Source organism: Catharus ustulatus, chromosome 30, assembly GCF_009819885.2.
Source record: "Catharus ustulatus isolate bCatUst1 chromosome 30, bCatUst1.pri.v2, whole genome shotgun sequence".
In the NCBI taxonomy this organism is placed as follows: Eukaryota; Metazoa; Chordata; class Aves; order Passeriformes; family Turdidae; genus Catharus; species Catharus ustulatus.
In genome coordinates this window covers 3,584,253-3,612,233 of record NC_046250.1, presented here as the reverse complement: position 1 = coordinate 3,612,233, position 27,981 = coordinate 3,584,253, and the positions used below count along the sequence as shown (strand labels likewise).

Genomic DNA, 27,981 nt, shown 5'->3' with positions numbered 1-27,981 from the left:
TCCTCACTCCGAGGGGAGCTGCCCGTGCTGGGTCAGGGGGCGGCCGGGAGGGTTCGGGGATGTCCCCGTGTCCCGCGGCGTGACCGGAAAGCTCCTCCCTTCCCGTGGTGTCCCCGCAGATGCTGTGACAGCCATGTCGGACGAGAAGCCGCCGCAGCTGGTGGATTATTTCGTGGTGGCCGGGCTGGCCGAGGCGTCGCGGGCGCTGGAGGAGGAGCAGCAGCCGCGGCCGGCGCGGCCCGGGGAGCCCATCACGGACGTGGCCGTGATCATCCGCTCGCAGGGCGAGGAGGTGCCGCAGGGCTTCACGTGCATCGAGACCAGCACCTCGGGACACCCGGTGGAGCTCAACGCGGGGCTGCTCAACAACCCCCAGATGTTCCTGTGCTACAAGCGCGGCCGGGACAAACCCCCCCTGATCGAGCTGGGGTGAGCGGGGGGATGCCCAGCCCTGCTCCGGGGTGCTCCGGGCTGGGGGAAGAGTTTGGGGAGCTGGGGAGGAGCTGCCGTTCTTTCCCCCCCGCTCAGGGTGCACTATGAGGGCAAGGACCGCCCCAAGCCTGGCTACCACATCCTGGACACGACGCCCTACAGCCGCTCGGCCAACCTGGCCGCGGGCTCCCCGGGCCACCAGCGCACCTTCCTGACCTTCCGGCGAGCGTCCGAGCCCCCCGGCCACCACACGCTGGGCGTCACCGACATCTGCCTGGTGATGCCCAGCAAGGGCGAGAGCACCCCCCACACCTTCTGCCGCGTGGACAAGAACCTCAACACCAGCATGGTGGGTCTGGGGGTCCCTCTAGCCCCTCCCGGTGCTGCCCAGCCCCTACTGACCCCCCAAATCCCCTCCTTGCAGTGGGGCCCCGCGTTGTTCCTGTGCTACAAGATCGCCGTGGCCAAGGACAACACGCTGGTCTACGAGGCAGGTGGGGAGCTGGGGGTCCTGGGCACCCCCGGGGGGAGGCAGAGTCGTTTATTGTCGTTATTATCCTTAAAAATATTTTCTGTGTTAATTAACCTCCCCCAGCTGGCGTGGGGATGAACTGGGGGAGGTGCAGGGTCTCCTCAGGGGGGTTTGGGGAGGATGGGGTGGGGGCTTTCAGCTGCCCCAGCACCTCTGGGGGGGGCCTTTCCAGTCCTCTGGGACTGAAGTCACTTACTGGGGAGGGAGGGGTGACAATGGGGTCCCTTACTGGGAGCTGTGGTGTCCTTTACTGGGAGCTGTGACATCCTTTACTGGGGTGACAACACGGTCCCTTACTGGGGAGGGAGGGGTGACAATGGGGTGCCTTACTGGGAGCTGTGGTGTCCTTTACTGGGGTGACAGCATGGTCCCTTACTGGGGAGGGAGGGGTGACAATGGGGTGCCTTACTGGGAGCTGTGACATCTTTTACTGGGATGACAACATGGTCCCTTACTGGGGAGGGAGGGGTGACAATGGGGTGCCTTACTGGGAGCTGTGACATCCTTTACTGGGATGACAACACGGTCCCTTACTGGGGAGGGAGGGGTGACAATGGGGTGCCTTACTGGGAGTTGTGGAGTCCTTTACTGGGGTGACAACATGGTCCCTTACTGGGGAGGGAGGGGTGACAATGGGGTCCCTTACTGGGAGCTGTGACATCCTTTACTGGGGTGACAACACGGTCCCTTACTGGGGAGGGAGGGGTGACAATGGGGTCCCTTACTGGGAGTTGTGACATCTTTTACTGGGGTGACAACATGGTCACTTACTGGGGAGGGAGGGGTGACAATGGGGTGCCTTACTGGGAGCTGTGACATACTTTACTGGGGTGACAACACGGTCCCTTACTGGGGAGGGAGGGGTGACAATGGGGTCCCTTACTGGGAGCTGTGACATCCTTTACTGGGGTGACAACACGGTCCCTTACTGGGGAGGGAGAGGTGACAATGGGGTCCCTTACTGGGAGTTGTGACATCTTTTACTGGGGTGACAACACGGTCCCTTACTGGGGAGGGAGGGGTGACAATGGGGTCCCTTACTGGGAGTTGTGACATCCTTTACTGGGGTGACAACACGGTCCCTTACTGGGGAGGGAGGGGTGACAATGGGGTCCCTTACTGGGAGCTGTGGCGTCCTTTACTGGGGTGAGAGCATGGTCCCTTACTGGGGATGGGGAACAACTGGGGGGAAGTTCTGGGGAATGATTCTGTGGAGCTGTGGGCGTTCACCTGGCTGCCCCCTCCTCACTGGGGTGGGTGAGCTGAGCTGGGGGGTGATCCCAGTGCCCTTTGTCCACGTGTCCGTGTGTCCGTGTGTCCGTGCAGGGCTGCTGAGCCGCTACCCCGAGCAGGACAGCGAGTCCTTCCCGCTGCCCGAGTCGGTGCCCGTGTTCTGCCTGCCCATGGGGGCCACCATCGAGAGCTGGCCCGTGGGCACCAAGTACCCCCTGCCCGTCTTCTCCACCTTCGTCCTCACCGGCGCCTCGGGGGACAAGGCACGGCGGGGCGGGGGGCTCGGGGGGTGGGAGGGGGGTCCCCAGTGCCATGGGAGGGGCTGGGTCCGAGATCTCAGCACCCCAGTGCTGTGAGAGTGGGATCTTCAATACCAGGGGTTCCCAGTCCTTGTAGGACCAGATTCCCTGGTGCCAGGGATTCCCAGTGCTCTGAGAGTGGGATCTTCAATGCCAGGGGTTCCCAGTGCTGGTGGGACCAGATTCCCTGGATCCAGGGGTTCCCAGTGCTGGTGGGACCAGATTCCCTGGATCCAGGGGTTCCCAGTGCTGGTGGGACCAGATTCCCTGGATCCAGGGGTTCCCAGTGCTGGTGGGACCAGATTCCCTGGTTCTAGGGGTTCCCAGTCCTTGTGGGACTGGATGCCCTGGTTCCAGGGATTCTCAGTTCTGTGAGTGGGATCTCTGGTGCCAGGGGTTCCCAGTTCTTTTGGGACCAGATTCCCTGGATCCAGGGGTTCCCAGTCCTGATGGGACCAGATTCCCTGGATCCAGGGGTTCCCAGTGCTGGTGGGACCAGATTCCCTGCTTCTAGGGATTCTCAGTTCTGTGAGGGTGGGATGTTCAATGCCAGGGGTTCCCAGTCCTTGTGGGACCAGATTCCCTGGATCCAGGGGTTCCCAGTGCTTGTAGGACCAGATTCCCTGGTTCTAGGGATTCTCAGTTCTCTGAGAGTGGGATCTTCAGTGCCAGGGGTTCCCAGTGCTTGTGGGACCAGATTCCCTGGTTCCAGGGATTCTGTTTTGTGAAAGCAGGATCTCTGGTGCCAGGGGTTCCCAGTTCTTGTGGGACCAGATTCCCTGCTTCCAGGGATTCTCAGTTCTGTGAGAGTGGGATGTTCAATGCCGGGGGTTCCCAGTCCTGGTGGGACCAGATTCCCTGGATCCAGGGGCTCCCAGTGCTGTGACAGTGGGATCTCTGGTTCCAGGGATTCCCAGTCCTTGTGGGACCAGATTCCCTGGTTCTAGGGATTCTCAGTTCTGTGAGAGTGGGATCTTCAATGCCAGGGGTTCCCAGTTCTTTTGGGACCAGATTCCCTGCTTCTAGGGATTCTCAGTTCTGTGAGGGTGGGATCTCTGGTGCCAGGGGTTCCCAGTCCTTGTGGGACCAGATTCCCTGCTTCCAGGGGCTCCCAGTGCTGTGAGAGCAGATTCCCTGGTTCCAGGGGTTCCCAGTTCTTTTGGGACCAGATTCCCTGGTGCCAGGGGTTCCCAGTGCTGTGACAGTGGGATCTTCAATGCCAGGGATTCCTAGTCCTGGTGGGACCAGATTCCCTGGTTCTAGGGATTCTCAGTTCTGTGAGAGTGGGATGTTCAATGCCAGGGGTTCCCAGCCCTCCTGGGAGCGGGGTCCCCACGATGTTCTGACAACCGTGGTGGCAGCGGGGTCTCCACACTGCCCTGACAGCCCTGGTGACAGTGGGGTCCCCACACTGCCCTGACAGCCCTGGTGGCATTGGTGTCCCCACGATGCCCTGACAGCCCTGGTGGCGTTGGTGTCCCCACACTGCCCTGACAGCCCTGGTGGCATTGGAGTCCCCACGCTGCCCTGACAGCCCTGGTGGCATTGGTGTCCCCACACTGCCCTGACAGCCCTGGTGGCATTGGTGTCCCCGCACTGCCCTGACAGCCCTGGTGGCATTGGTGTCCCCACACTGCCCTGACAGCCCTGGTGGCAGCAGGGTCCCTGCAGTGCCCTGGTGCCCTGACAGCCCTGCCCCGCAGGTGTACGGCGCTGCCATCCAGTTCCACGAGGCGTTTCCCCGGGAGCGGCTGTCGGAGGCGCAGGCGCTGCGCCTGGGGCTGCTCAGCGTGGTGGACCGGCGGCCCGTGCCCGGCCGCTCCCTGCACACCCGCAAGAGCATCTGCGTGCTGTCCCACTGGCCCTTCTTCGACGTCTTCCGCAAGTTCCTCATGTTCATCTACCGCTACTCCATCTCGGGCCCCCACGTGCTGCCCCTGGAGACGTGAGCGCGGACGAGGGGGGGCTCGGGCGGGGCGGGGGTCGCCGGTGACCCCGCTGCTGACGGGGCCCTCCGCCCGCAGGCACATCTCCCACTTCATGCACAACGTGCCCTTCCCGTCCCCGCAGCGCCCGCGGATCCTGGTCCAGGTGAGACCCCCGGGAGGGACTCGGCCACCCCCGACGTGTGTCCCTGTGTCCCCTCCCCACCGCATCTCCGTGTCCCCGCAGATGTCCCCGTACGACAGCCTGCTGCTGTGCCGGCCCGTGTCCTCCCCGCTGCCGCTCAGGTAGGGCTGGGGACGCTGCTCTGGGGGTGGGGGGACAGGCGGGGAGGGGGCCGTGGTGACCCGGTGATGTCCCCGCCCGCAGCGGGGCCAGTTTCCTGACGCTGCTGCAGAACCTGGGCCCCGACAACGCGGTGGCGCTGCTGGTGGCCGTCCTCACCGAGCAGAAGCTGCTCATCCACTCGCTGCGCCCCGATGTGCTGACCAGCGTGGGCGAAGCCCTGGTGGCGGTGAGTGACCGACCGCAGGGGACACTGCGGGGACACCGTGGGGACACGGCGTGCTGGGGGTTCCTGTCCCACAGCGCTGGGGACATGTGGCACTGGGAATTCCTGTCCCACAGCGCTGGGGACGTGTGGCACTGGGGATCCCTGTCCCACAGCGCTGGGGACGTGTGGCACTGGGGATCCCTGTCCCACAGCGCTGGGGACGTGTGGCACTGGGGATCCCTGTCCCACAGCGCTGGGGACGTGTGGCACTGGGGATCCCTGTCCCACAGCGCTGGGGATCCTGTGGCACTGGGGATTCCTGTCCCACAGCGCTGGGGACGGGTGGCACTGGGATCCTGTCCCACAGTGCTGGGGACATGTGGCACTGGGGATTCCTGTCCCACAGCTCTGGGGACGTGTGGCACTGGGGATTCCTGTCCCACAGCGCTGGGGACGTGTGGCACTGGGGATCTTGTCCCACAGCACTGGGGATCTGTGGCACTGGGGATCCCTGTCCCACAGTGCTGGGGACGTGTGGCACCCCACAGCATTGGGGTCCTGGCCCCACAGCTCTGGGATCCTGGCCTCACAGTACTGGGGACGTGTGGCACTGGGGATTCCTGTCCCACAGCGCTGGGGATCTGTGGCACTGAGATCCTGGCCCCACAGCACTGGGGATCCTGTGGCACTGGGGATTCCTGTCCCACAGCTCTAGGGATCTGTGGCACTGGGATCCTGACCCCACAGCACTGGGATCCTGGCCCCACAGCGCTGAGGATCCTGTGGCACTGGGAATTCTTGTCCCACAGCACTGGGATCCTGTGGCACTGGAGATCCTGGCCCCACAGCTCTGGGGATCCTGGCCCTACAGTGCTGGGGATCCTGGCCCTACAGCACTGGGGATCCTGTGGCACTGGGGATCCCTGTCCCACAGCACTGGGGACGTGTGGCGCTGGGGATTCTCACCCCACAGCACTGGGGATCCTGACCCCACAGTACTGGGATCCTGGCCCTACAGTGCTGGGGATCCTGGCCCCACAGTGCTGGGGATCCCCGTTTTGAGGTACTGGGGACTGCTGTGCTGAGGACCCCGATCCCACAGGGGTGGGGATTCCTGTCCCGTGGCATTGCTGATCCAGATCCCACAGGGTTGGGAATCCCGATCCCACAGGATTGGCAATCCCGGTCCCGTGGCGTTGCTGATCCTGGTGGTCCCACAGCTCTGAGGACCCTGATCCCACAGGGCTGGGATCCTGTGGCACTGGGGATCCTGGTCCCACAGCGCTGAGGACCCCGATCCCACAGGACTGGCAATCCCAGTCCCACAGGACTGGGAATCCCTGTCCGACAGGGCTGGAAATCCCAGTCCTGTGGCGTTGCTCATCCTGGTCCCACAGCTCTGAGGACCCTGATCCCACAGGACTGAGGACCCTGATCCCACAGGGTTGGCAATCCCAGTCCCACAGGGCTGGCAATCCTGGTGCCACAGGGCTGGGAATTCCGGTCCCACAGGGCTGGCAATCCCGGTCCCTTGGCACTACTGATCCTGCTGGTCCCACAGCTCTGAGGACCCTGATCCCACAGGGCTGGCAATCCCGGTCCCGTGGCGTTGCTGATCCTGGTCCCACAGCTCTGAGGATCCTGGTCCCACAGCGCTGGGAATCCTGGTCCCACAGGGCTGGCAATCCCGGTCCCACAGGATTGGCAATCCCGGTCCCTTGGCACTACTGATCCTGCTGGTCCCACAGCTCTGAGGATCCTGGCCTCATAGCACTGGGGATCCTGTGGCACTGCTCATCCCGGTCCCACATCTCCGCAGACCCCGTCCCGCGGCGCTGAGCCCCCCCCGTCCCGCCTGGCGGGGGCCCCGCCGCGCTGACCGCCCTCGTCCTGTCCCCAGATGATCTTCCCCCTGCGCTGGCAGTGCCCCTACATCCCGCTGTGCCCGCTGGCGCTGGCTGACGTGCTGTGTGCCCCCGTGCCCTTCATTGTAGGCATCCACTCCAGCTACTTCGACCTCTACGAGCCCCCCCGCGACGTCATCTTCGTCGACCTGGACACCAACACCATTTTCCAGTGAGTGTCCCGGGGGGGCTGAGGGGGTGGGCTGTGCTGGGGGGTCCCGGGGGTCCCGCCCTGCCCTGGTGCCTGTGTCCCCAGGAGCGAGGAGCGGAAGCTGCTGTCGCCCCGCGCGCTGCCCCGCCGGCCCTGCAAGGTGCTGCTGGCATCGCTGCACAGCCTGGCCCAGCAGCTGGATGAGCGTGAGTGGGGGTCTGGGGGTGTCCTGGGGGGTCCTGGGGGTGTACCAGGGGATCTGGGGGTGTCCTGGGGGGTCTTGGGGGTGTCTCGGGGGTCTGGAGGTGTTCTGGGGGGTCCTGGGGGTGTCCAGGGGGTCCTGGGGATGTCTCGGGGGTCTGGGGGTGTCCTGAGTTGTCCAGGGGGTGTTCTGGGGGGTCTGGGGGTGTCCCAGGGGGTCTGAGGGAGTCCCAGGGGTGTCTGGGGGTGTCCTGGGGGGTCTGGGGGTGTCCTGGAGGGTCCTGGGGGTGTCCCAGGCAGTCTGAGGGAGTCCCAGGGGTGTCTGGGGGTGTCCTGGGAGGTCTGGGGGTGTCCTGGAGGGTCCTGGGGGTGCCCTGGGGGGGTCTGAGGGAGTCCCAGGGGTCCTGGGGGGTGTCCCAGGGGATCTGGGTGTCACCACATCCCCCCAGCTCTGCTGTTACAGAATCAGGGAATAACCCAAAGCGTGAGGGAACCCTGGGGTCAGAGCACAGCCAGGAACCCCCCCCTGCCTGGGCGTGTTTCCCAGGAAGGATCCAACCTCCATTCCCCATTCCCTGGGCGTGTTTCCCAGGAAGGATCCAACCTCCATTCCCCCATTCCCAGGAAGGATCCAACCTCCATTCCCCCATTCCCTGGGCGTTTCCCAGGAAGGATCCAACTTCCATCCCCCCCTTCCCAGGAAGGATCCAACCTCCATTCCCCATTCCCTGGGCATGTTTCCCAGGAAGGATCCAACCTCCATTCCCCCATTCCCAGGAAGGATCCAACCTCCATTCCCCCATTCCCTGGGCGTGTTTCCCAGGAAGGATCCAACCTCCATTCCCCCATTCCCTGGGCGTGTTTCCCAGGAAGGATCCAACCTCCATTCCCCATTCCCTGGGCGTGTTTCCCAGGAAGGATCCAACCTCCATTCCCCCATTCCCTGGAGGTGTTTCCCAGGAAGGATCCAACCTCCATTCCCCCATTCCCTGGAGGTGTTTCCCAGGAAGGATCCAACCTCCATTCCCCCATTCCCAAGAAGGATCCAACCTCCATTCCCCCATTCCCAGGAAGGATCCAACCTCCATTCCCCCATTCCCTGGGCGTGTTTCCCAGGAAGGATCCAACCTCCATTCCCCCATTCCCTGGGCGTTTCCCAGGAAGGATCCAACCTCCATTCCCCCATTCCCAGGAAGGATCCAACCTCCATTCCCCCATTCCCTGGGCGTGTTTCCCAGGAAGGATCCAACCTCCATTCCCCCATTCCCAGGAAGGATCCAACCTCCATTCCCCCATTCCCAGGAAGGATCCAACCTCCATTCCCCCATTCCCTGGGCGTGTTTCCCAGGAAGGATCCAACCTCCATTCCCCCCTTCCCAGGAAGGATCCAACCTCCATTCCCCCATTCCCAGGAAGGATCCAACCTCCATTCCCCATTCCCTGGGCGTGTTTCCCAAGAAGGATCCAACCTCCATTCCCCCATTCCCAGGAAGGATCCAACCTCCATTCCCCCCTTCCCAGGAAGGATCCAGCCTCCATTCCCCCATTCCCAGGAAGGATCCAACCTCCATTCCCCCATTCCCAGGAAGGATCCAACCTCCATTCCCCCCTTCCCAGGAAGGATCCAACCTCCATTCCCCCATTCCCAGGAAGGATCCAACCTCCATTCCCCCATTCCCAGGAAGGATCCAACCTCCATTCCCCATTCCCTGGGCGTGTTTCCCAGGAAGGATCCAACCTCCATTCCCCCATTCCCTGGAAGGATCCAACCTCCATTCCTCCATCCCTGGGCGTGTTTCCCAGGAAGGATCCAACCTCCATTCCCCCATTCCCAGGAAGGATCCAACCTCCATTCCCCCATTCCCAGGAAGGATCCAACCTCCATTCCCCCATTCCCTGGGCGTGTTTCCCAGGAAGGATCCAACCTCCATTCCCCCATTCCCTGGGCGTTTCCCAAGAAGGATCCAACCTCCATTCCCCCATTCCCTGGGCGTGTTTCCCAGGAAGGATCCAACCTCCATTCCCCCATTCCCAGGAAGGATCCAACCTCCATTCCCCCATTCCCAGGAAGGATCCAACCTCCATTCCCCCATTCCCAGGAAGGATCCAACCTCCATTCCCCCATTCCCTGGGTGTTTCCCGACCCTTCCACGGCCCAACCCTCCGTCCTGTCCCGCAGTGCTGAGCGCGCCGGGCGAGGAGGAGCCCCCGGAGCTGGTGCTGAGCGACGCGGAGGCGGCGGGGGCGCGCCGGGCGCAGCTGGAGCTGGAGGCGCGCGCGGCGTTCCTGCGCTTCATGGCCTGCGCCCTGCGCGGGTACCGCTCCTTCCTGCGCCCCATCGCGCCCGCGCCCGCCCCGGCCGGCCGCGACGCCGGCAGCCTGTTCGCGCTGCAGGGTGAGGGGGCAGGGGAGGGGTGTGCCTGTGGGAACTGTCCGTCCCATCCCATTGATCCCATTGATCCCATCCCATCCCATCCCATTATCTTGTCCCATCCCATTATCCCATCCCATCCCATTATCCCATCCCATCCCATTATCCCATCCCATTATCCCATCCCATTATCCCATCCCATCCCATTATCCCATCCCATCCCATTATCCCATCCCATTATCCCATCCCATTATCCCATCCCATCCCATCCCTTCCCAATCCCATTCCCATTCCCATTCCCAATTCCATTCCCGTTCCCATCCCATCCCATCCCATTATCCCGTCCCATTCCATGCCATCCCATCCCATCCCATCCCTTCCCAATCCCATTGATCCCATCCTATCCCATTCCATCCTATCCGAAATCCCATCCCAACCCATTATCCCATCCCATTATCTCATCCCATTATCCCATCTCATTATCCCATCCCATCCCAATCCAAATCCCAATCCCATTCCCAATTCCAATCTCAATACCAATTCCATTCCCAATTCCCGTTCCCATTCCCGTTCCCATCCCATTATCCTATCCCATTGATCCCATCCCTGTATCCCATCCCATCCCATCCCATCCCATTCCATCCCATCCCATCCCATTGATCCCATCCCATCCCATCCGACCCCATTATCCCATCTCATTCCATGCCATCCCATCCAAATCCCAATCCCATTCCCGTTCCCAATTCCCGTTCCCATTCCCATTCCCAATCCCAATCCCATTCCCAATTCCATTCCTGTTTCCATTCCCGTTCCCATCCCATCCCATTCCATGCCATCCCATTATCCCATCCCTTCCCAATCCCATCTCATCCCATCCCATCCCATCCCATTATCCCATCCCATTCCATGCCATCCCCATCCCATCCCATTATCCCATTATTTTATCCCATCCCATTGATCCCATCCCATCCCAATCCCAATCCCATTCCCAATTCCAATCCCAATACCAATTCCATTCCCAATTCCCGTTCCCATTCCTGTTCCCATCCCATTATCCCATCCCATTATCCCATCCCATCCCCTCCCATGATCCCCTCCCATTATCCCATGATCCCGTTATCCCGTTAATCACCCCGCTGTCCCGTTATCCCGTTAATCACCCCGCTCTCCCGCTCTCCCGTTATCCGGTGCAGGGTTCCTGCGCTCCCGGGAGCGCGCGTACCAGCGTTTCTACGCGCAGCTGCTGCGCACGCAGCTCTTCACGCAGTTCATCGAGGACTGCTCCTTCGCCAGCGACCGCGAGCCCTGCCTCGAGTTCTTCGACACCTGCGTGGACAAGGTCAGGCCCCAGGTCCCCTCCCTGTGTCCCCTCCTGTGTGCCCTTCCTGTGTCCCCTCTGGTGTCCCCTCTGGTGTCCCCTCCCCGTGTCCCTGTGTGCCTTCTGGTGTCTCCTTCCCGTGTCCCTTCCCTGTGTCCCATCCGGTGTCCCCTCCCAGTATCCCCTCCTCGTGTCCTTTCTGGTGTCCCCTCCCCGTGTCCCCCTCTGTGTGTCCCCTCCCTGTGTCCCCTTTCGCTGTCTCCTCCCCGTGTCCCCTCCCTGTGTCCCCTCCCCGTGTCCCTGTGTCCCTTCTGGTGTCTCCTTCCCGTGTCCCCTCCCTGTGTCCCCTCCCCGTGTCCCTTCTGGTGTCCCCTCCCCATGTCCCTGTGTCCCCTCCCTGTGTCCCCTCCAGTGTCCCCTCCTGTGTCCCCTCCCTGTTCCCCTCTGGTGTCCCCTCCCTGTGTCCCTGTGTCCCCTCCCCGTGTCCCCTTCCCGTGTTCCTGTCTCCGTGTCCCCTCTCGGTGTCCCTGTGTCCCCTCTGGTGTTCCCTCCCTGCATCCCCTCCCCGTGTCCCCTCTGGTGTCCCCTCCCCATGTCCCCTCCCTGTATCCCCTCGCTGTGTCCCCTCTCACTGTCCCCTCCCCGTGTCGCTGTGTCCCATCCCTGTGTCCCCTCTGGTGTCCCCTCCCTGCAGTCTCTCCCTGTGTCCCCTCCAGTGTCCCCTCCCCGTGTCGTCTCCCTGCATCCCCTCCCTATGTTCCCATGTCCCCTCCTGGTGTCCCCGTGTCCCCTCCTGTGTCCCTGTGTCCCCTCCTGGTGTCCCGTCTGGTGTCCCCTCCCTGTGTCCCATCCCTGTGTCCCCTCCAGTGTCCCCTCCTGTGTCCCCTCCTGTGTCCCCTCCCTGCATCCCCTCCCCGTGTCCCGTCTCCGTGTCCCCTCCTGGTGTCCCCTCTGGTGTCTCCTCTGATGTCCCCTCCCCGTATCCCCGTGTCCCCTCCCTGCATCTCCTCCCTGTGTCCCTGTGTCCCCTTCCTGTGTCCCCTCTCGCTGTCCCCTCTCCATGTCCCCTCCCCGTGTCCCCGTGTCCCTGTATCCCCTCCTGGTGTCCCCTCCTGGTGTCCCCTCCCCATGTCCCATCCCTGTGTCCCATCTGGTGTCCCCGTGTCCCTGTGTCCCCTCCTGGTGTCCCCTGCCCATGTCCCCTCTGGTGTCCCCTCCCTGCGTCCTCTACCTGTGTCCCGTCTCCATGTCCCCTCCTGGTGACCCCTCCCCATGTCCCCTCCCTGTATCTCATAATGGTGTCCCCTCCTGGTGTTCCCTCCTGGTGTCCCCTCCACGTGTCCCCTCTGGTGTCCCTTCTGGTGTCCCCTCCCCGTGTCCCTGTGTCCCCTCCCTGCATCCTCTTCCTGTGTCCCCTCTCGCTGTCCCCTCCCCATGTCCCCTCCCTATATCCCCTCCTGGTGTCCCCTCCCTGTGTCCCCTCCCTGCATCCCCTCCCTGTGTCCCTGTGTCCCCTCCCTGTGTCCCCTCCTGGTGTCCCCTCTGGTGTCCCCTCCCCATGTCCCCTCTGGTGTTCTCTCCCTGTATCCTTTCCCTGTGTCCCCTCCCCATATCCCCGTGTCCCCTCTCCGTGTACCCTCCTGGTGTCCCCTCTGGTGTCCCCGTGTCCCCTCCATCTCCTCACCCCGCACCTGTCCCCCTGCCCCGTGTCCCCTCCCAGGTGCAGGTGGATCTGGAGAAGCCCGAGGACGCGCCCCTGATGGAGCTGGACGACCCCCGGGGCGGGGAGCACACGGTGTTCATCACCCCCCCCGAGCAGCCGGCGGGGCCCGACGGCTCCGAGCCCCCCGCGCGCTACAGGTGAGACCCCGGCCCCCCTGGGTGGGGGTCACCCCCAGCCCCCTCACCTGAGCCCCCTCCCCAGGTACGACGGGTTCCCTGTACTGCCCCCCCTCACCTGAGCCCCCTCCCCAGGTATGACGGGTTCCCCGCTCTGCACCCCCTCACCTGAGCCCCCTCCCCAGGTACGACGGGTTCCCTGTACTGCCCCCCCTCACCTGAGCCCCCTCCCCAGGTACGACGGGTTCCCCGCTCTGCACCCCCTCACCTGAGCCCCCTCCCCAGGTACTGCCCCCCCCTCACCTGAGCCCCCTCCCCAGGTACGACGGGTTCCCCGCTCTGCACCCCCTCACCTGAGCCCCCTCCCCAGGTACTGCCCCCCCCTCACCTGAGCCCCCTCCCCAGGTACGACGGGTTCCCTGTACTGCGCCCCCTCACCTGAGCCCCCTCCCCAGGTATGACGGGTTCCCCGCTCTGCGCCCCGAGCTGTGGGACCCCAGCCCCCCCCTCACCTGAGCCCCCTCCCCAGGTACGACGGGTTCCCCCCAGCCCCCCCCTCACCTGAGCCCCCTCCCCAGGTACGACGGGTTCCCCGCTCTGCACCCCCTCACCTGAGCCCCCTCCCCAGGTACGACGGGTTCCCTGCTCTGCACCCCCTCACCTGAGCCCCCTCCCCAGGTACGACGGGTTCCCTGCTCTGCACCCCCTCACCTGAGCCCCCTCCCCAGGTACGACGGGTTCCCCGCGCTGCGCCCCGAGCTGTGGGACCCCAGCCCCAGCCCCCTCACCTGAGCCCCCTCCCCAGGTACGACGGGTTCCCCGCGCTGCGCCCCGAGCTGCTGGAGCCCCCCCGGGACCCGCTGGTGGCGCAGCTGTGCCAGGCCCGGAGCAGCGCCCCGAGCAGCCCCGCGCCGCGCCGCACCAAGCAGGTGAGGGACGGGCCTGGGCACGGCTGCTGTGCTGGTGACACCTGCATGGATGTGCCTGTGACACCTGTACAGGTGTGCATGTGATACCTGCACGGCTGCTGCGCTGGTGACACCTGCATGGATGTGGCTGTGAGCTGTGACACCTGCAGAACTGTCCCTGTGAGCTGTGACACCTGTACGGGTGTGCCTGTGACCTGTGACACCTGTACGGGTGTGCCTTTGACACCTGCACAGGTGTCCAGATGGCACAATCAGCACTTGCAGAGGTGTCCCTGTGAGCTGTGACACCTGCACAGGTGTTCCTGTGCCTGTGATACCTGTACGGGTGTGCCTGTGACCTGTGACACCTGTACGGGTGTGCCTGTGACCTGTGACACCTGCAGGGTGTGCCTGTGACACCTGCACGGGTGTTCCTGTGACCAATGACACCTGCACGGGTGTCCCTGTCAGCTGTGACACCAACACAGGTGTGCCTGGGACACATGTACGGGTGTGCCTGTGCCTGGGACACCTGCACAGGTGTGCCTGTGAGCTGTGACACCTGCATGGCTGTGCTGGTGACACCTGTACGGGTGTGCAAGTGGGCTGTGACACCTGCACGGGTGTGCCTGTGACACCTGCACGGGTGTGCCTGTGCCTGTGACACCTGCAGAGGTGTCCCTGTGCCTGTGACACCTGGACGAGTGCTCAGATGGCACAGCCAACACTGGCACGGGTGTCCCTGTGTCACTGCAGAGTTGTCCCTGTGAGCTGTGACACCTGCACAGGTCCCTGTGACCTGTGACACCTGCAGAACTGTCCGTGTCCCTGTGACACTGCAGAGGTGTCCCTGTGACACCTGCACAGGTCCCTGTGACCTATGACACCTTCACAGGTGTCCCTGTGCCTGTGATACCTGCACGGGTGTTCCTATGACCTGTGACACCTGTAGAGTTGTCCCTGTGAGCTGTGACACCTGCACAGGTGTTCCTGTGAACTGTGACACCTGCAGAGGTGTCCCTGTGACCTATGACACCTTCACAGGTGTCCCTGTGCCTGTGACGCCTGCAGAGGTGTCCCTGTGACACCTGTAGAGTTGTCCCTGTGCCTGTGACACCTGTAGAGTTGTCCCTGTGACCTGTGACACCTGCACGGGTGTGCCTGTGACACCTGCAGAGGTGTCCCTGTGAGCTGTGATACCTGCACGGGTGTTCCTATGACCTGTGACACCTGTAGAGTTGTCCCTGTGACCTGTGACACCTGCACAGGTGTGCCTGTGACACCTGCACAGGTGTCCCTGTGAGCAGAACTGTCCCTGTGACTTGTGACACCAGCCCAGGTGCCCACCTGGGCCCAGCACTGCCAGCCTCACCCCCCCTCTCCCTGACTGTCCCTTGTCCCCGTTGTCCCCAGGAGATGAAGGTGGCGCAGCGGGTGGCGCAGAAGTCGTCGGCGGTGCCGGAGCTGTGGGCGCGGTGCCTGCTGGGGCACTGCTACGGGCTCTGGTTCCTCTACCTGCCCACCCACGTGCGCGCCGCCCCCGCCAAGCTGCGCGCGCTGCAGCTCGCCTACGACGTCCTGCGCAAGATGGAGCAGCACAAGGTGGTGCTGCCCGACGAGGTGGGTCCGGTCCTGGCCCAGATCCTGTCCAGATCCTGGTCCAGATCCTGGTCCAGATCCTGGTCCAGATCCTGGTCCAAATCCTGGTGCAAATCCTGGTTCAGATCCTGGTCCAAATCCTGGTGCAAATCCTGGTTCAGATCCTGGTCCAGATCCTGGTCCAAATCCTGGTCCAGATCCTGGTCAAGATCCTGGTTCAAATTCTGGTCCAGATCCATGTCCAGATCCTGGTCCAGATCCTGGTCAAAATCCTGGTCCAAATCCTGGTCCAAATCCTGGTCCAGATCCTGGTCCAAATCCTGGTGCAAATCCTGGTGCAGATCCTGGTCCAGATCCTGGCCCAAATCCTGATCCAGATCCTTTTCCAGATCCTAGTCCAAATCCTGGTCCAGATCCTTTTCCAGATCCTGGTCCAGATCCTGGTCCAGATCCTGGTACAGATCCTGGTCCAGATCCTGATCCAGATCCTGGTCCAAATCCTTGTCCAAATCCTGGTTCAGATCCTGGTCCAAATCCTGGTCCAAATCCTGGTCCAGATCCTGGTCAAAATCCTGGTGCAAATCCTGGTGCAAATCCTGGTCAAAATCCTGGTCAAAATCCTGGTCCAGATCCTGGTCCAAATCCTGATCCAGATCCTGGTTCAGATCCTGGTCCAGATCTTGGTCCAAATCCTGGTCCAGATCTTGGTCCAAATCCTGGTCCAGATCCTGATCCAGATCCTGGTCCAGATCCTTGTCCAGATCGTGATCCAAATCCTGATCCAGATCCTGGTCCAGATCCTGGTCCAGATCCTGGTCCAAATCCTGGTCCAAATCCTGGTCCAAATCCTGGTCCAAATCCTGATCCAGATCCTGGTCCAAATCCTGGTTCAAATCCTGGCCAAAATCCTGGTGCAAATCCTGGTCCAGATCCTGGTCCAGGTCCTGGTCCAAAACCTGGTCCAGATCCCGGTCCAAATCCTGGTCCAAATCCTGGTCCAGATCCTTGTCCAAATCCTGGTCCAGATCCTGGTCCAAATCCTGGTCCAGATACTGGTCCAAATCCTGGTGCAAATCCTGGTCCAAATCCTGGTCCAGATCCTGGTCCAGATCCTGGTCCAAATCCTGGTCCAGATCCTGGTCCAAATCCTGGTCCAAATCCTGGTCCAGATCCTGGTCCAGATCCTGGTCCAAATCCTGGTGCAAATCCTGGTCCAGATCCTGGTCCAAATCCTGTTCCAGATCCTGGTGCAAATCCTGGTCCAGATCCTGGTCCAGATCCTGGTCCAGATCCTGGTGCAAATCCTGGTCCAGATCCTGGTCCAGATCCTGGTCCAAATCCTGGTCCAGATCCTGGTCCAAATCCTGGTGCAAATCCTGATCCAGATCCTGGTCCAAATCCTGGTGCAAATCCTGGTGCAAATCCTGGTCCAAATCCTGGTCCAGATCCTGGTCCAGATCCTGGTTCAGATCCTGGTCCAAATCCTGATCCAGATCCTGGTCCAGATCCTGGTCAAAATCCTGGTGCAAATCCTGGTCCAGATTCTGATCCAAATCCTGGTCCAAATCCTGGTCCAAATCCTGGTGCAAATCCTGGTCCAAATCCTGGTGAACATCCTGGTCCAGATCCTGGTCAAAATCCTGGTGCAAATCCTGGTCCAGATCCTGGTCCAGATCCTGATGCAAATCCTGGTCCAGATCCTGGTGCAAATCCTGGTCCAGATCCTGGTGCAAATCCTGGTCCAGATCCTGGTCCAAATCCTGGTCAAAATCCTGGTCCAGATCCTGGTCCAAATCCTGGTCCAAATCTGGTGCTGGGATGGGCTGGGCTGGAGGCACCGGGCCTGGGGAGCGGCTGCTGAGGGGAGTGACCGCTGCTGTGTCCAGTGCTGTGTCCAGTGTCAGGGCAGGGGGGGACAGTGAGGGGCTGGAGCAGCAGGAGGAGGAGGGAATGGAGAATTCCTGAGGGAATTCTCTGGGAATTTCTCCCCAGCCTGGAGAAAAGGGGATCAGGGGGATCTTCTGGCTGTGGCAGGACGGGACAGCCGGGGGGAATTTGGGATTTGCTCCAGGAACAGGAGAGGGAACAGCCCCAGGCTGGGCAGGACAGGCTCAGGATGGAATCAGCAGGAATTTCCCCATGGAAAAGGTGGAATGGGCATGGCAGGGGCTGCCCAGGCAGTGCCCATCCCCGCAGGAATTCCTGGCTGTTGGTCTGAGCAGGATTGGGCACGGGCTGGGCTCTGTGATCCCGTTCCCACCTGGATTCCTGCGGGCTCTGGGGGTTCAGCGGGGGCTCTGGGTGTTCAGCGGGGGCTCTGGGGGTTCAGCGGGGGCTCTGGGGGTTCAGCGGGGTCCGGGGTGCCCCAGGCGGGGTCGGGGGTGCCCCAGGCTGACCCGCAGGTGTCCCCCCAGGTGTGTTACCGCATCCTGATGCAGCTGTGCGGGCAGTACGGCGAGCCCGTGCTCTCCGTGCGCGTCCTGCTCGAGATGAAGCGCGCCGGCATCGTCCCCAACACCGTCACCTACGGCTACTACAACAAGGTGACCCCCCCGGGGACGGGCTGGGGAGGATCCTGGGGGTCCCCTCGACCAGCCCTGAGCCCCGTGTGTCCCCCTGGCAGGCGGTGCTGGAGAGCAAGTGGCCGGCGGGCACGCAGGGGGGGCGGCTGCGCTGGGCCAAGCTGCGGAACGTGGTGCTGGGGGCGGCTCAGTTCCGGCAGCCCCTGAGGCAGCGGCAGCGCCGGGGAGACCCCCGAGGTGAGGGGATGGGGGTGTCACCCCACTGACACGTCCCTGTCACCCCACTGTGGGAGAGGGGTGTCGCTATGGGCGGGGTGGAAATGGGGAGGGGTCGCTCATGCCGGGAATTTGGGGTGGGGAGAGTCCCGCCTGGGGTTTGGGGTCAGTGGGGGTCCCTGGTGGTGTTTGGGGGGTTCTGGGGGAGCGAGCCCCTCTTGGGGGACTGGGGGTGACCCCAGGGAGTCTCACCTGGCCCCTCCTGGCTGAACCCCCTGGGGTGGGGGGGTTTTATGGGGGTTGAGGGGGTCCTGTCCCCCCATTGACATCCCCTGTCCCCCGAGGTGACTGAGCCATGGGGGGCTGCTGTCCCTGACCCCCCTGTCCCTGTCCCCTCTGTCCCCCCCAGGTGACTGAGCTGTCCCTGACCCCCCTGTCCCTGACCCCTCTGTCCCCCCCAGGTGACTGAGCTGTCCCTGACCCCTCTGTCCCTGTCCCCTCTGTCCCCACAGGTGACCAGCCGCCCCCCGCCCCACGCCCCCCCCTCCAGCGCCAGACCACCTGGGCGGGTCGGACCCTGCGGGACCCCGAGCCGGGCCCGGCCCCTCGCCTGGTCAAGAGCGGCAGCCTCAGTTTCCCCGGCCCCTCCCGGGGCGAGGGAGACCCCCGGGCCGGGGCCGGGCCCCCCCTGCTCCCGGTGACCCCCACCCCGCCACGACCCCGCCCGCGGGGCGCCCCCGGCTCGGCCGACGGGAGCCTCTCGGACATCGGCACGGACGAGAGCGGCGGGGACGAGCCCGGGGGGGGTCCCGGTACCGGGGGGGGTCCCGGGGGGGGTCCCGGTACCGGGACAGCGACCCCGCGGCGGGGGCTGGCGGCCAAGCTGCAGCAGCTGCTGTCACCCGGCAAGCGACCCCCGCCGCGGCCCGCAGAGCCCCCCCGGGAGCCCGGGGGGCGCCGGGGGTCCGAGCAGAGGGACGGGGACCCCTCCTCACGCCGCAGCCCCGCCGAGACCCTGCTGCGGCCCCGGGAGCGCCCCGAGTCCACGGCGTCGGAGGTACGGGGCTGGGGTGTCACCTGTGTCACCCTGTGTGTCACCTGTGCCACCCCCGGCCGTCCCCCTGACCCCCTGTCCCCCCCCAGAGCTCCGTGTCCCTGGGCAGTGAGCTGGACCTGTCCGATGCCTCGGGGGGCAGCACCGGGGCCCCCAAATCCACGGAGCCCCCCCTGGATGGGACAGCGGGGACAGAGCCCCCCGCCCTGGAGGTGAGAACGGGTTTGGGGGGGCAGAGCTTGGGTATGGGGGGCAGAGGGATTTGGGGGCAGAGCTCGGGTTTGGGATCAGAGCTCTGGTTTGGGGGAGAGCTTGGGTTTGGGGGGCAGAGAGATTTGGGGGAGAGCTTGGGTTTGGGGCAGAGCTCAGGTTTGGGGGAGCAGAGCTCAGGTTTGGGGTCTGAGGAGTTTGGGGGAGAGCTCGGGTTTGGGGCTGAGCTCGGGTTTGGAGGGGCAGAGCTCGGGTTTGGGATCAGAGCTTGGGTTTTGGGGCAGAGCCCGGTTTGGGGGAGAGCTCAGGTTTGGGGGAGCAGAGCTCAGATTTGGGATCAGAGCTCAGTTTTGGGGCAGAGCTCAGGTTTGCAGGAGCAGAGCTCAGTTTTGGGTAGAGCCCAGTTTGGGGGCAGAGCTCGGGTTTGGGGCAGAGCTCAGTTTTGGGGGATCAGAGCTCAGTTTTGGGGTCAGAGCTCACGTTTGGGGCAGAGCTCAGGTTTGGGGTCAGAGCTCGGATTTGGGGGAGCAGAGCTCAGGTTTGGGGGAGCGGAGGGATTTGGTATCAGAGCTCAGTTTTGGGGGCAGAGCTCAGTTTTGGGTAGAGCCCAGTTTGGGGGCAGAGCTCAGGTTTTGGGGTGCAGATGGGTTTGGGGCAGAGCTCAGTTTGGACTCAGAGCCCAGTTTGGACTCAGAGCCCAGTTTGGGGTCAGAGCCCAGTTTAGGATCAGAGCCCCAGTTTGGGATCAGAGCCTGGTTTGGGGTCAGAGCCCAGTTTGGGATCAGAGCTCAGGTTTGGGATCAGAACCCAGTTTAGGCTCAGAGCCCGGTTTGGTATCAGAGCCCAGTTTATGCTCAGGCCCAGTTTGGGATCAGAGCCCATTTTAGGATCAGAACCCAGTTTAGGCTCAGAGCCCGGTTTAGGGTCAGAACCCAGTATGGGATCAGAGCCCGGTTTGGGATCAGAGCTCAGGTTTGGGATCAGAGCTCAGATTTGGGGGCAGAGCTCAGGTTTGGGATCAGAGCTCAGATTTGGGGGCAGAGCCCGGTTTGGGATCAGAGCCCGGTTTAGGGTCAGAGCCCAGTTTGGGGTCAGAGCCTAGTTTAGTGTCAGAGCCCGGTTTGGGATCAGAGCTCCGTTTAGGGTCAGAGCCCAGTTTAGGGTCAGAGTTCAGTTTAGGGTCAGAACCCAGTTTAGGCTCAGAGCCCAGTTCAGGCTCAGAACCCGGTTTAGGCTCAGAACCCAGTTTAGGCTCAGAACCCAGTTCAGGCTCAGAGCCCGGTTTAGGGTCAGAGCCCAGTTTAGGCTCAGAACCCAGTTCAGGCTCAGAACCCAGTTTGGTATCAGAGCCCAGTTTAGGCTCAGAACCCAGTTTAGGCTCAGAACCCAGTTTAGGCTCAGAACCCGGTTTAGGCTCAGGCCCAGTTTGGCTCAGCCCCGGTTTGGCTCAGCCCCGCTCAGGTTTAGGCTCAGAACCCAGTTCAGGCTCAGCCCCGCTCTGGCTCAGCCCCGCTCAGGTTTAGGCTCAGCCCCGGTTTGGCTCAGCCCCGCTCAGATTTGAGATCAGAACCCAGTTCAGGCTCAGAACCCACTTTAGGCTCAGCCCCGCTCTGGCTCAGCCCCGCTCTGGCCCAGCCCCGCTCTGGCCCAGCCCCGCTCAGGTTTAGGCTCAGGCCCGGTTTAGGCTCAGCCCCGCTCTGGCTGAGCCCCGCTCAGCCCCGTGCCCGCCGCCCCCAGGTGCTGCTGTCCAGCTGCTCGCGCTGCCCGGGCTGTGCCGGGCTCGTGTTCGACGAGGAGCTCATGGCCGGCTGGACCTCGGACGACTCCAACCTCAACACCTCGTGTCCCTTCTGCTCCCGCTCCTTCGTGCCCTTCCTGAGCATCGAGATCCGCGACTTCCGGCCGCCCCCGCCCAGGTGGGACCCCCGGGACCCCCCGGGACCCCCCCGGGACACCCCCGGGACACCCCCGGGACCCCCCGGGACCCCCCCGGGACCCCCCCGGACACCCCCCGGGACACCCCTGGGACACCCCCGGGACCCCCGGACACTTCCCGGGACCCTCGGGACACCCCCTGGACACCCCCGGGACCCCCGGGACACCCCCTGGACACCCCCGTGCTCTGTGGGGACATCCCCGGGACACCCCCAGACCCCCCCGGGACACTCCTGGGACACCCCCAGACCCCCCCGGGACCCCCCCGGGACCCCCCCGTGCTCTGTGGGGACACCCCCGGGACACCCCCGGACACCCCCGGGACACCCCCGGGACACCCCCAGACCCCCCCGTGCTCTGTGGGGACACCCCCGGGACCCCCGGACACCCCCCGGGACCCCCCCGGGACCCCCGGACACCCCCCGGGACCCCCCCAGGACACCCCCGGGACCCCCTGACACCCCCGGGACACCCCCGGGACCCCCCCAGGACACCCGTGGGACACCCCCAGGACCCCCGGGACACCCCTGGGACCCCCCGGACCCCCCCGGGACACCCCCGGGACACCCCGGGACACCCCGTGCTCTGTGACGACACCCCCGGGACCCCCCAGGACACCCCCGGGACCCCCCCGGGACACCCCCGGGACCCCCCCAGGACACCCGTGGGACACCCCCAGGACCCCCGGGACACCCCTGGGACACCCCCGGGACCCCCGAGGACACCCCCAGACCCCCCCGTGCTCTGTGGGGACACCCCAATGTCCGGCCGCCCTCCCCAAATGTCCCCAAGCTGTCCCCAGCCCCTTTTTTGCCCCCCTTTCCATCCCCCCCAAACCTCCCCCGGTTCCCCCCCTTGCCGTGACCCCCCCGTGTCCCCGCAGCCCCCCCGGGGCCGGCCCGGTGCCCCCCCTCCCCACAAGGGCCGGTGCTCAGTGACCGCCGGCGCTGCCTGGAGCTGGACGAGACCCCCGAGCTGTGCAACGGCTGCGCCGAGACCCCGGTACGGGGGGGGCCTGGGAGGGGGGCTGGGGGCTCGGGGGGGACGGGGAGGGGGGAGTCACACAGGGTTTGGGGTGGGGAGGGGCTGGAAATGAGGAGGGGTCCCTGCAGGGGCTGGAAATGGGGAGGGGTCTCTGCAGGGGCTGGAAATGGGGAGGGGTCCCTGCAGGGGCTGGAAATGGGGAGGGGTCTCTCGTCCCTGTGATGTGGGGTTGGGAGGGTCCCACCTGGGGTTTGGGGTCACCGGGGGTCTCTGCTGGGTGCTGGGCTGGGCAGGGGGTCCCAGGTGTGTCCCCCCTAATTTGGGGGTCCCAGGTGTGTCCCCAGTTCCCAGTGCATTGCAGGACTGGGCAGGGGGTGTCTCCCCTCTAATTTTGGGGTCCCAAGTGCATCCCCAGATCCCAGTGCAGTACAGAGCTGGTCAGGGGGTGTCTCCCCCCCCCAATTCGGGGGTCTGAGGTGTGTCCCCAGGTCTCAGTACAGTACAGGACTGGGCAGGGGGTGTCTCCTCTCCCCAATTCGGGGGTCCCAAGTGCATCCCCAGTTCCCAATTCATTACAGAGCTGGGCAGGGGGTTCTTCCCTCTAATTTGGGGGTCCCAAGTGCATCCTCAGGTCCCAGTACAGTACAGGGCTGGGCAGGGGGTGTCTCCCCTCCCTAATTCGGGGGTCTCAGGTGTGTCCCCAGTTCCCAGTGCAGTACAGGGCTGGGCAGGGGGTTCTCCCTTCTCTAATTTTGGGGTCCCAGGTGTGTCCCCCCCTATTCCCAGTTCCCAATTCATTACAGAGCTGGGCAGGGGGTGTCTCCCCCCTAATTCGGGGGTCCCAAGTGCGTCCCCCAGTTCCCAGTACAGTACAGGGCCGGGCAGGGGGTGTTTCCCCACTAATTCGGGGGTCCCAAGTGTGTCCCCAAATCCCAGTTCATTGCAGGGCTGGGCAGGGGGGTTCTCTCCTCTAATTTTGGGGTCCCAGATGTGTCCCCCCTATTCCCAGGTCCCAGTTCATTGCAGGACTGGGCAGGGGGTGTCTCCCCCCTTTAATTTTGGGGTCCCAAGTGCATCCCCAGGTCCCAGTACAGTTCAGGACTGGTCAGGGGGTGTGTCCCCCCCCCAATTCGGGGGTCCCACGCCCGTCCCCGCCTCCCCCCAGCCCCCAGGCCGCCGGGAGCGCGTGGCCTTCGCCTACGTGAGCCCGCTGGTGCTGCGCAAGGAGCTGGAGAGCCTGGTGGAGAACGAGGGGGGCGAGCTGCTGGCACGGCCCGAGCTCGTGGACAGCCACCCCATCATCTACTGGAACCTGGTGTGGTACTTCCAGCGCCTGGGGCTGCCCAGCAACCTCCCCCTGCTGCTGCTGGGCTCCCAGCACGCCCCCCGCGACCCCCAGGTGGGCTGGGGGGGATAAAAGGGGGTCTGGGGGGGCTACAAGGGGCTCTGGGGGGTTCTGGGGGGGCTCCCAGGGGTTCTGGGGGGGCTCCAAGGGGGTCTGGGGGTGCTGCCAAGAGCTCTGGGGGGCTCTCAGGGGCTCTGGGGGTGATGCCAGGGGTTCTGGGGGGGCTCCCAGCACGCCCCCCGCGACCCCCAGGTGGGCTGGGGGGGCTCCAAGGGGGTCTGGGGGGGCTGAAAGGGGGTCTAGGGGGTTCTGGGGGTGATCCCAGGGGCTCTGGGGGGCTACAAGGGGGTCTGGGGGGGCTGCCAAGAGCTCTGGGGGGCTCTCAGGGGCTCTGGGGGTGATGCCAGGGGCTCTGGGGGGGCTCCCAGCACACCCCCCGCGACCCCCAGGTGGGCTGGGGGGGTTCCCAGGTGGGCTGAGGGGGCTGCCAGGGGCTCTGGGGGGGCTACAAGGGGGTCTGGGGGGGCTGCTGTGGGTTCTGGGGGTGCTGCCAGGGGGTCTGGGGGCTGCCAGGGGGTCTGGGGGGCTCTCAGGGGGTCTGGGGGTGATGCCAGGGGGTCTGGGGGGATGTCAGGGGCTCTGGGTGGGCTCTGGGGGGCTCTGGAGGGGCTGCCAGGGGGTCTGGGGGCTGCCAGGGGGTCTGGGGGGCTCTCAGGGGGTCTGGAGGTGATGCCAGGGGCTCTGGGGGTCCCTGCCCCGGGCTCTGGGGGCTCCCAGGGGGTCTGGGGGTGCTGCCAGGGGGTCTGGGTGGGCTGGCAGGGTGTCTGGGGGTCTGTCAGTGGCTCTGAGGGGCTCTCAGGAGCTCTGAGGGGCTCTGGGGGTCCCTGCCCCGGGCTCTGGGGGCTCCCAGGGGGTCTGGGGGTGTTCCCAGGGTCTCTGGGGGTCCCTGCCCCACGCTGACCCCCCTCTCCTGCAGCCCCCCGAGCCGTCCCGGGTCCGTGTGCGGCTCCTGTGGGACGTGCTGAGCCCCGACCCCGAGAGCTGCCCCCCGCTCTACGTCCTGTGGAGGCTGCACAGTGAGAGGGGAGGGGGATTGGGGCGTGGGGAGGGGGATTGGGGATGTGGGAGTGTGGGGAGGGGGGATTTGGGGGTGTGGGGAGGGGGATTTGGGGGTGTGGGAGTGTGGGGAGGGGGATTGGGGGTGTGGGAGCAGGGATTTGGGATTTGGGGGGTGGGATTTGGGGGGTGGGATTGGGGCACACAGAGGGGTGGAAGGAGCAGGGGAAGGGCCAAGAGTGAAGAGGGGAGTCCAGGACACCTTGGGGACTCTGGGGACACACAGGATGGTCCCCCAGGTGACATCCCTGGGGATTTGGGGTCACTGGGGTCACTTTCTGGGGTCCCCCAGGTAACATCCCTGGGGATTTGGGGACACTAGGGTCACTCTGGGGTCACTTTGGGGTCACTTTGGGGCCCCCCAGGTAACACCCCTGGGGATTTGGGGATTGTGGGGTCACTTTGGGATCCCCCAGGTAACATCCCTTGGAATTTGGGGACTCTGGGGTCACTCTGGGGTCACTTTTTGGGGTCCCCCAGGTGACATCCCTGGGGATTTGGGGTCACTGGGGTCACTGGGGTCACTTTTTGGGGTCCCCAGGTAACACCTCTGGGGATTTGGGGTCACTGGGCTCACTCTTTAAGGTCCCCAGGTGACACCCCTGGGGATTTGGATTTGGGATCACTCTGGGGTCACTCTTTGGGGTCCCCCAGGTAACACCCCTGGGGATTTGGGGATTGTGGGGTCACTTTGGGGTCCCCCAGTAACATTCCTGGGGATTTGGGGTCACTTTGGGGTCACTCTGGGGTCCCCCAGGTGACATCCCTGGGCATTTGGATTTGGGGGGTCACTGGGGTCACTTTTTGGGGTCCCCAGGTAACACCCCTGGGGATTTGGATTTGGGGTCACTCCGGGGTCACTCTGGGGTCACTTTTTGGGGTCCCCAGGTAACATCCCCCCCCGGCTGCACCCCTGGGGCCCCCCAGCCCCCCCGTTCTCGCTGCCCTTCCTCGAGGCCCTGCTGAGCCACGTGGGGCTCAACGAGGTGCACAAAGCCATCGGGCTCTTCCTCGACACCCTGGCGGCCCCTGGAGCCCCCAGGACCCTGCACAGGTACGGACAGACCCCCTGGATCCCCCCAAATCCCCCCCAAATCCCCCCCAAATCCCCTCACGGCTCCTCCCGCAGGAGCATCTACCGGGAGCTGCTGTTCCTGACGCTGGCGGCGCTGGGCCGGGAGCACACGGACATCGGTGAGGGTGGGATGGGGGGGTCGGGGATCCAGGGGGATCCAGGGGGATCCATTGGGTTCAAGGGGGATCCAGGGGGGGACACAGAGATCCAGGGGGCTCAGAGGGGGGATCCAGGGGGGACAGGGGGCTCAGGGGGGGACACAGGGCTGGATTTGGGGGGCTCTGGTGGGGACACAAGGGGATCCAGGGGGCTCGGGGGGGGCATGGGGCTGGATTTGGGGGGCTCTGGGGGGGGAAACGGGGATCCAAGGGGGGGACACGGGGATCCTGGGGGCTCAGGGGGCTCAGAGGACACGGGGGACAGGAGTTGGGGGGCTCTGGAGTGGGACACAAGGGGATCCAGGGGGGATCCAGGGGACTCAGGGGGCTGGAGTTGGGGGACTCAGGGAGGAGCCGGGGGGCTCGGGGGGGATCTGGTGGGCTCGGGATGGGGGACACAGGGATCCAGGGCGCTCAGGGGGCTGGAGTTGGGGGGCTCGGGGGGATCCAGGGGGCTCGGGGGGGGGACACAAAGGGATTCTGGGGGGAACACTGGGATCCAGGGGGCTCAGGGGGCTGGTGTTGGGGGGCTCAGGAGGGATCCAGGGGGTTCAAGGGGGATCCAGGGGGCTCGGGGGGGGACACAAAGGGATCCAGGGGGGAACACTGGGATCCAGGGGGCTCAGGGGGCTGGTGTTGGGGGGCTCAGGAGGGGGACACGGGGATCCTGGGGCTCAGGTGGGCATGGGGCTGGATTTGGGGGGCTCAGGGGGAATCCAGGGGGCTCAGGGGGTGACACAAAGGGATCCAGGGGGTTCAAGGGGGATCCAGGGGGCTCGGGGGGGGATCCAGGGGACTCAGGAGGTGACACAAAGGGATCCAGGGGGGGACACAAGGGGATCCAGGGGGCTCAGGGGGGCATGAGGCTGGAGTTGGGGGGCTCAGGGGGGATCCAGGGGGCTCAGGGGGGGACACAAGAAGTGGCACAGAGGGACACGGAGGGTCTGGTGGGATCCATAGGAGTTCAGGAGGAGCTCAGGGTGTGTTCAGAGTGGGGGTCACAGGGGTCTGGCGCACTCCTGGGCGGTTCTGAGCTGACCCCCCCGTGTCCCCCCCCCCCTCCCCTCCCCAGCCGCCTTTGACCGCCGGTACCGCTCGGCCCTGGGCAAGCTCGGGGGGGCGCTGGGCCGGGACGAGCTGCGGCGGCGGCGGGCGCAGCCCCCCAGCCCCAAAGCCACCGACTGCCGCCGCACCTTCGGGGCGCCCCCCGAGTGCTGAGCGGGGACCCCGACCCACCGGGCTGGGAGAAGGGACCCCCCCCCAAATGTGACAGGGACCCCCTGCGTGCCACAGCGGGGAGAAGGGACCCCCAGGACCCCCCTCAAATCCTCCAGGCTGGGGAAGAAGGGGACCCCCAGCAAACCCCCAGGCTCACGACGGGTTTTATATGTCAGTGTTAATATATTTTTATTTATTTATTCACCCCCCCCCCCCCCACTCCCAGAGTGGGACGGGCGGGGGCGGCCCTGGGTGTTTCCCCCTCCTCATTTTTGTCTCGGTTCTCACCCGGGAGGGGCTGGGGGTGTTGTTTATCCCCTCAGGTCCCCCCCCATCATCATCTCCAGCCCTTCGCGCCCCCCGGGGGGGTTTGGTGGCCATTGGGAGGGGGTTCGGGGCCGCCCCCTCCCCTTGCACTGTGCAATAGCAGCCCCCGCCCCAGGGGCCTGTAAATAAAAGCTGCTGCGGTATTTTCCTCGCTGCCTCCGGGGTGGTTTTTGTCGGTGGGGGGGTTTGGGGGGTGCAGAACCCCCCGGGGGGGAGCTGAGGCCGAGTCCGCCATCTTCAACCCTGGCGCCGCCATCTTGGCTCCTGGCACGGGCCATGAGGCCTGGCGGGCGCCGGGCCCTGCTCGCTGCCGCCCTGCCGGGCCTGGGGGCGTGCGGGGGGGTTCCGCCCGGTGCTCCCGGAGCCGGGAGCGTCCCCGGAGCCCCGCGCGGCCTCGCACCGGCGCCACGTGCGGCGGAACCGGGCCGGCACCGGGCCCGGGGCGGGTACGGCGGCCGCGAAGGGACAAAACTCCCGCACGGGCCGGGAGAGGAGCAGAGCGCCGCCACCGCGCGCCGCCCGCGATACCCGGATGTTCAGACCCGGGGACCCATTAAAGGCGCCCCGCGGGGAAGCTCGGCGCGTTGCCATTGGTGC

The 27,981-nt window shown here is 64.7% G+C and overlaps 1 protein-coding gene across 1 annotated transcript; it reads left to right on the top strand.

Annotated features, from left to right (window-relative positions):
- Positions 1-27,532, top strand: DENND4B (DENN domain containing 4B). The gene is made up of 27 exons (XM_033082643.1): positions 1-429; positions 529-781; positions 857-926; positions 2,291-2,460; positions 4,200-4,441; positions 4,521-4,587; positions 4,669-4,727; positions 4,810-4,954; positions 6,834-7,009; positions 7,094-7,194; positions 9,369-9,584; positions 10,754-10,899; positions 12,599-12,738; positions 13,523-13,646; positions 15,039-15,245; positions 17,639-17,767; positions 17,848-17,983; positions 18,475-19,019; positions 19,106-19,228; positions 20,964-21,142; positions 21,954-21,973; positions 22,045-22,163; positions 23,311-23,544; positions 24,467-24,566; positions 25,495-25,660; positions 25,736-25,800; positions 26,912-27,532. Exons 1-27 carry the CDS (start codon positions 134-136, stop codon positions 27,055-27,057), a joined length of 4,374 nt encoding a protein of 1,457 aa, XP_032938534.1. The 5' UTR covers positions 1-133; the 3' UTR covers positions 27,058-27,532.
- The last annotated feature ends 449 nt before the right edge of the window (positions 27,533-27,981 follow it).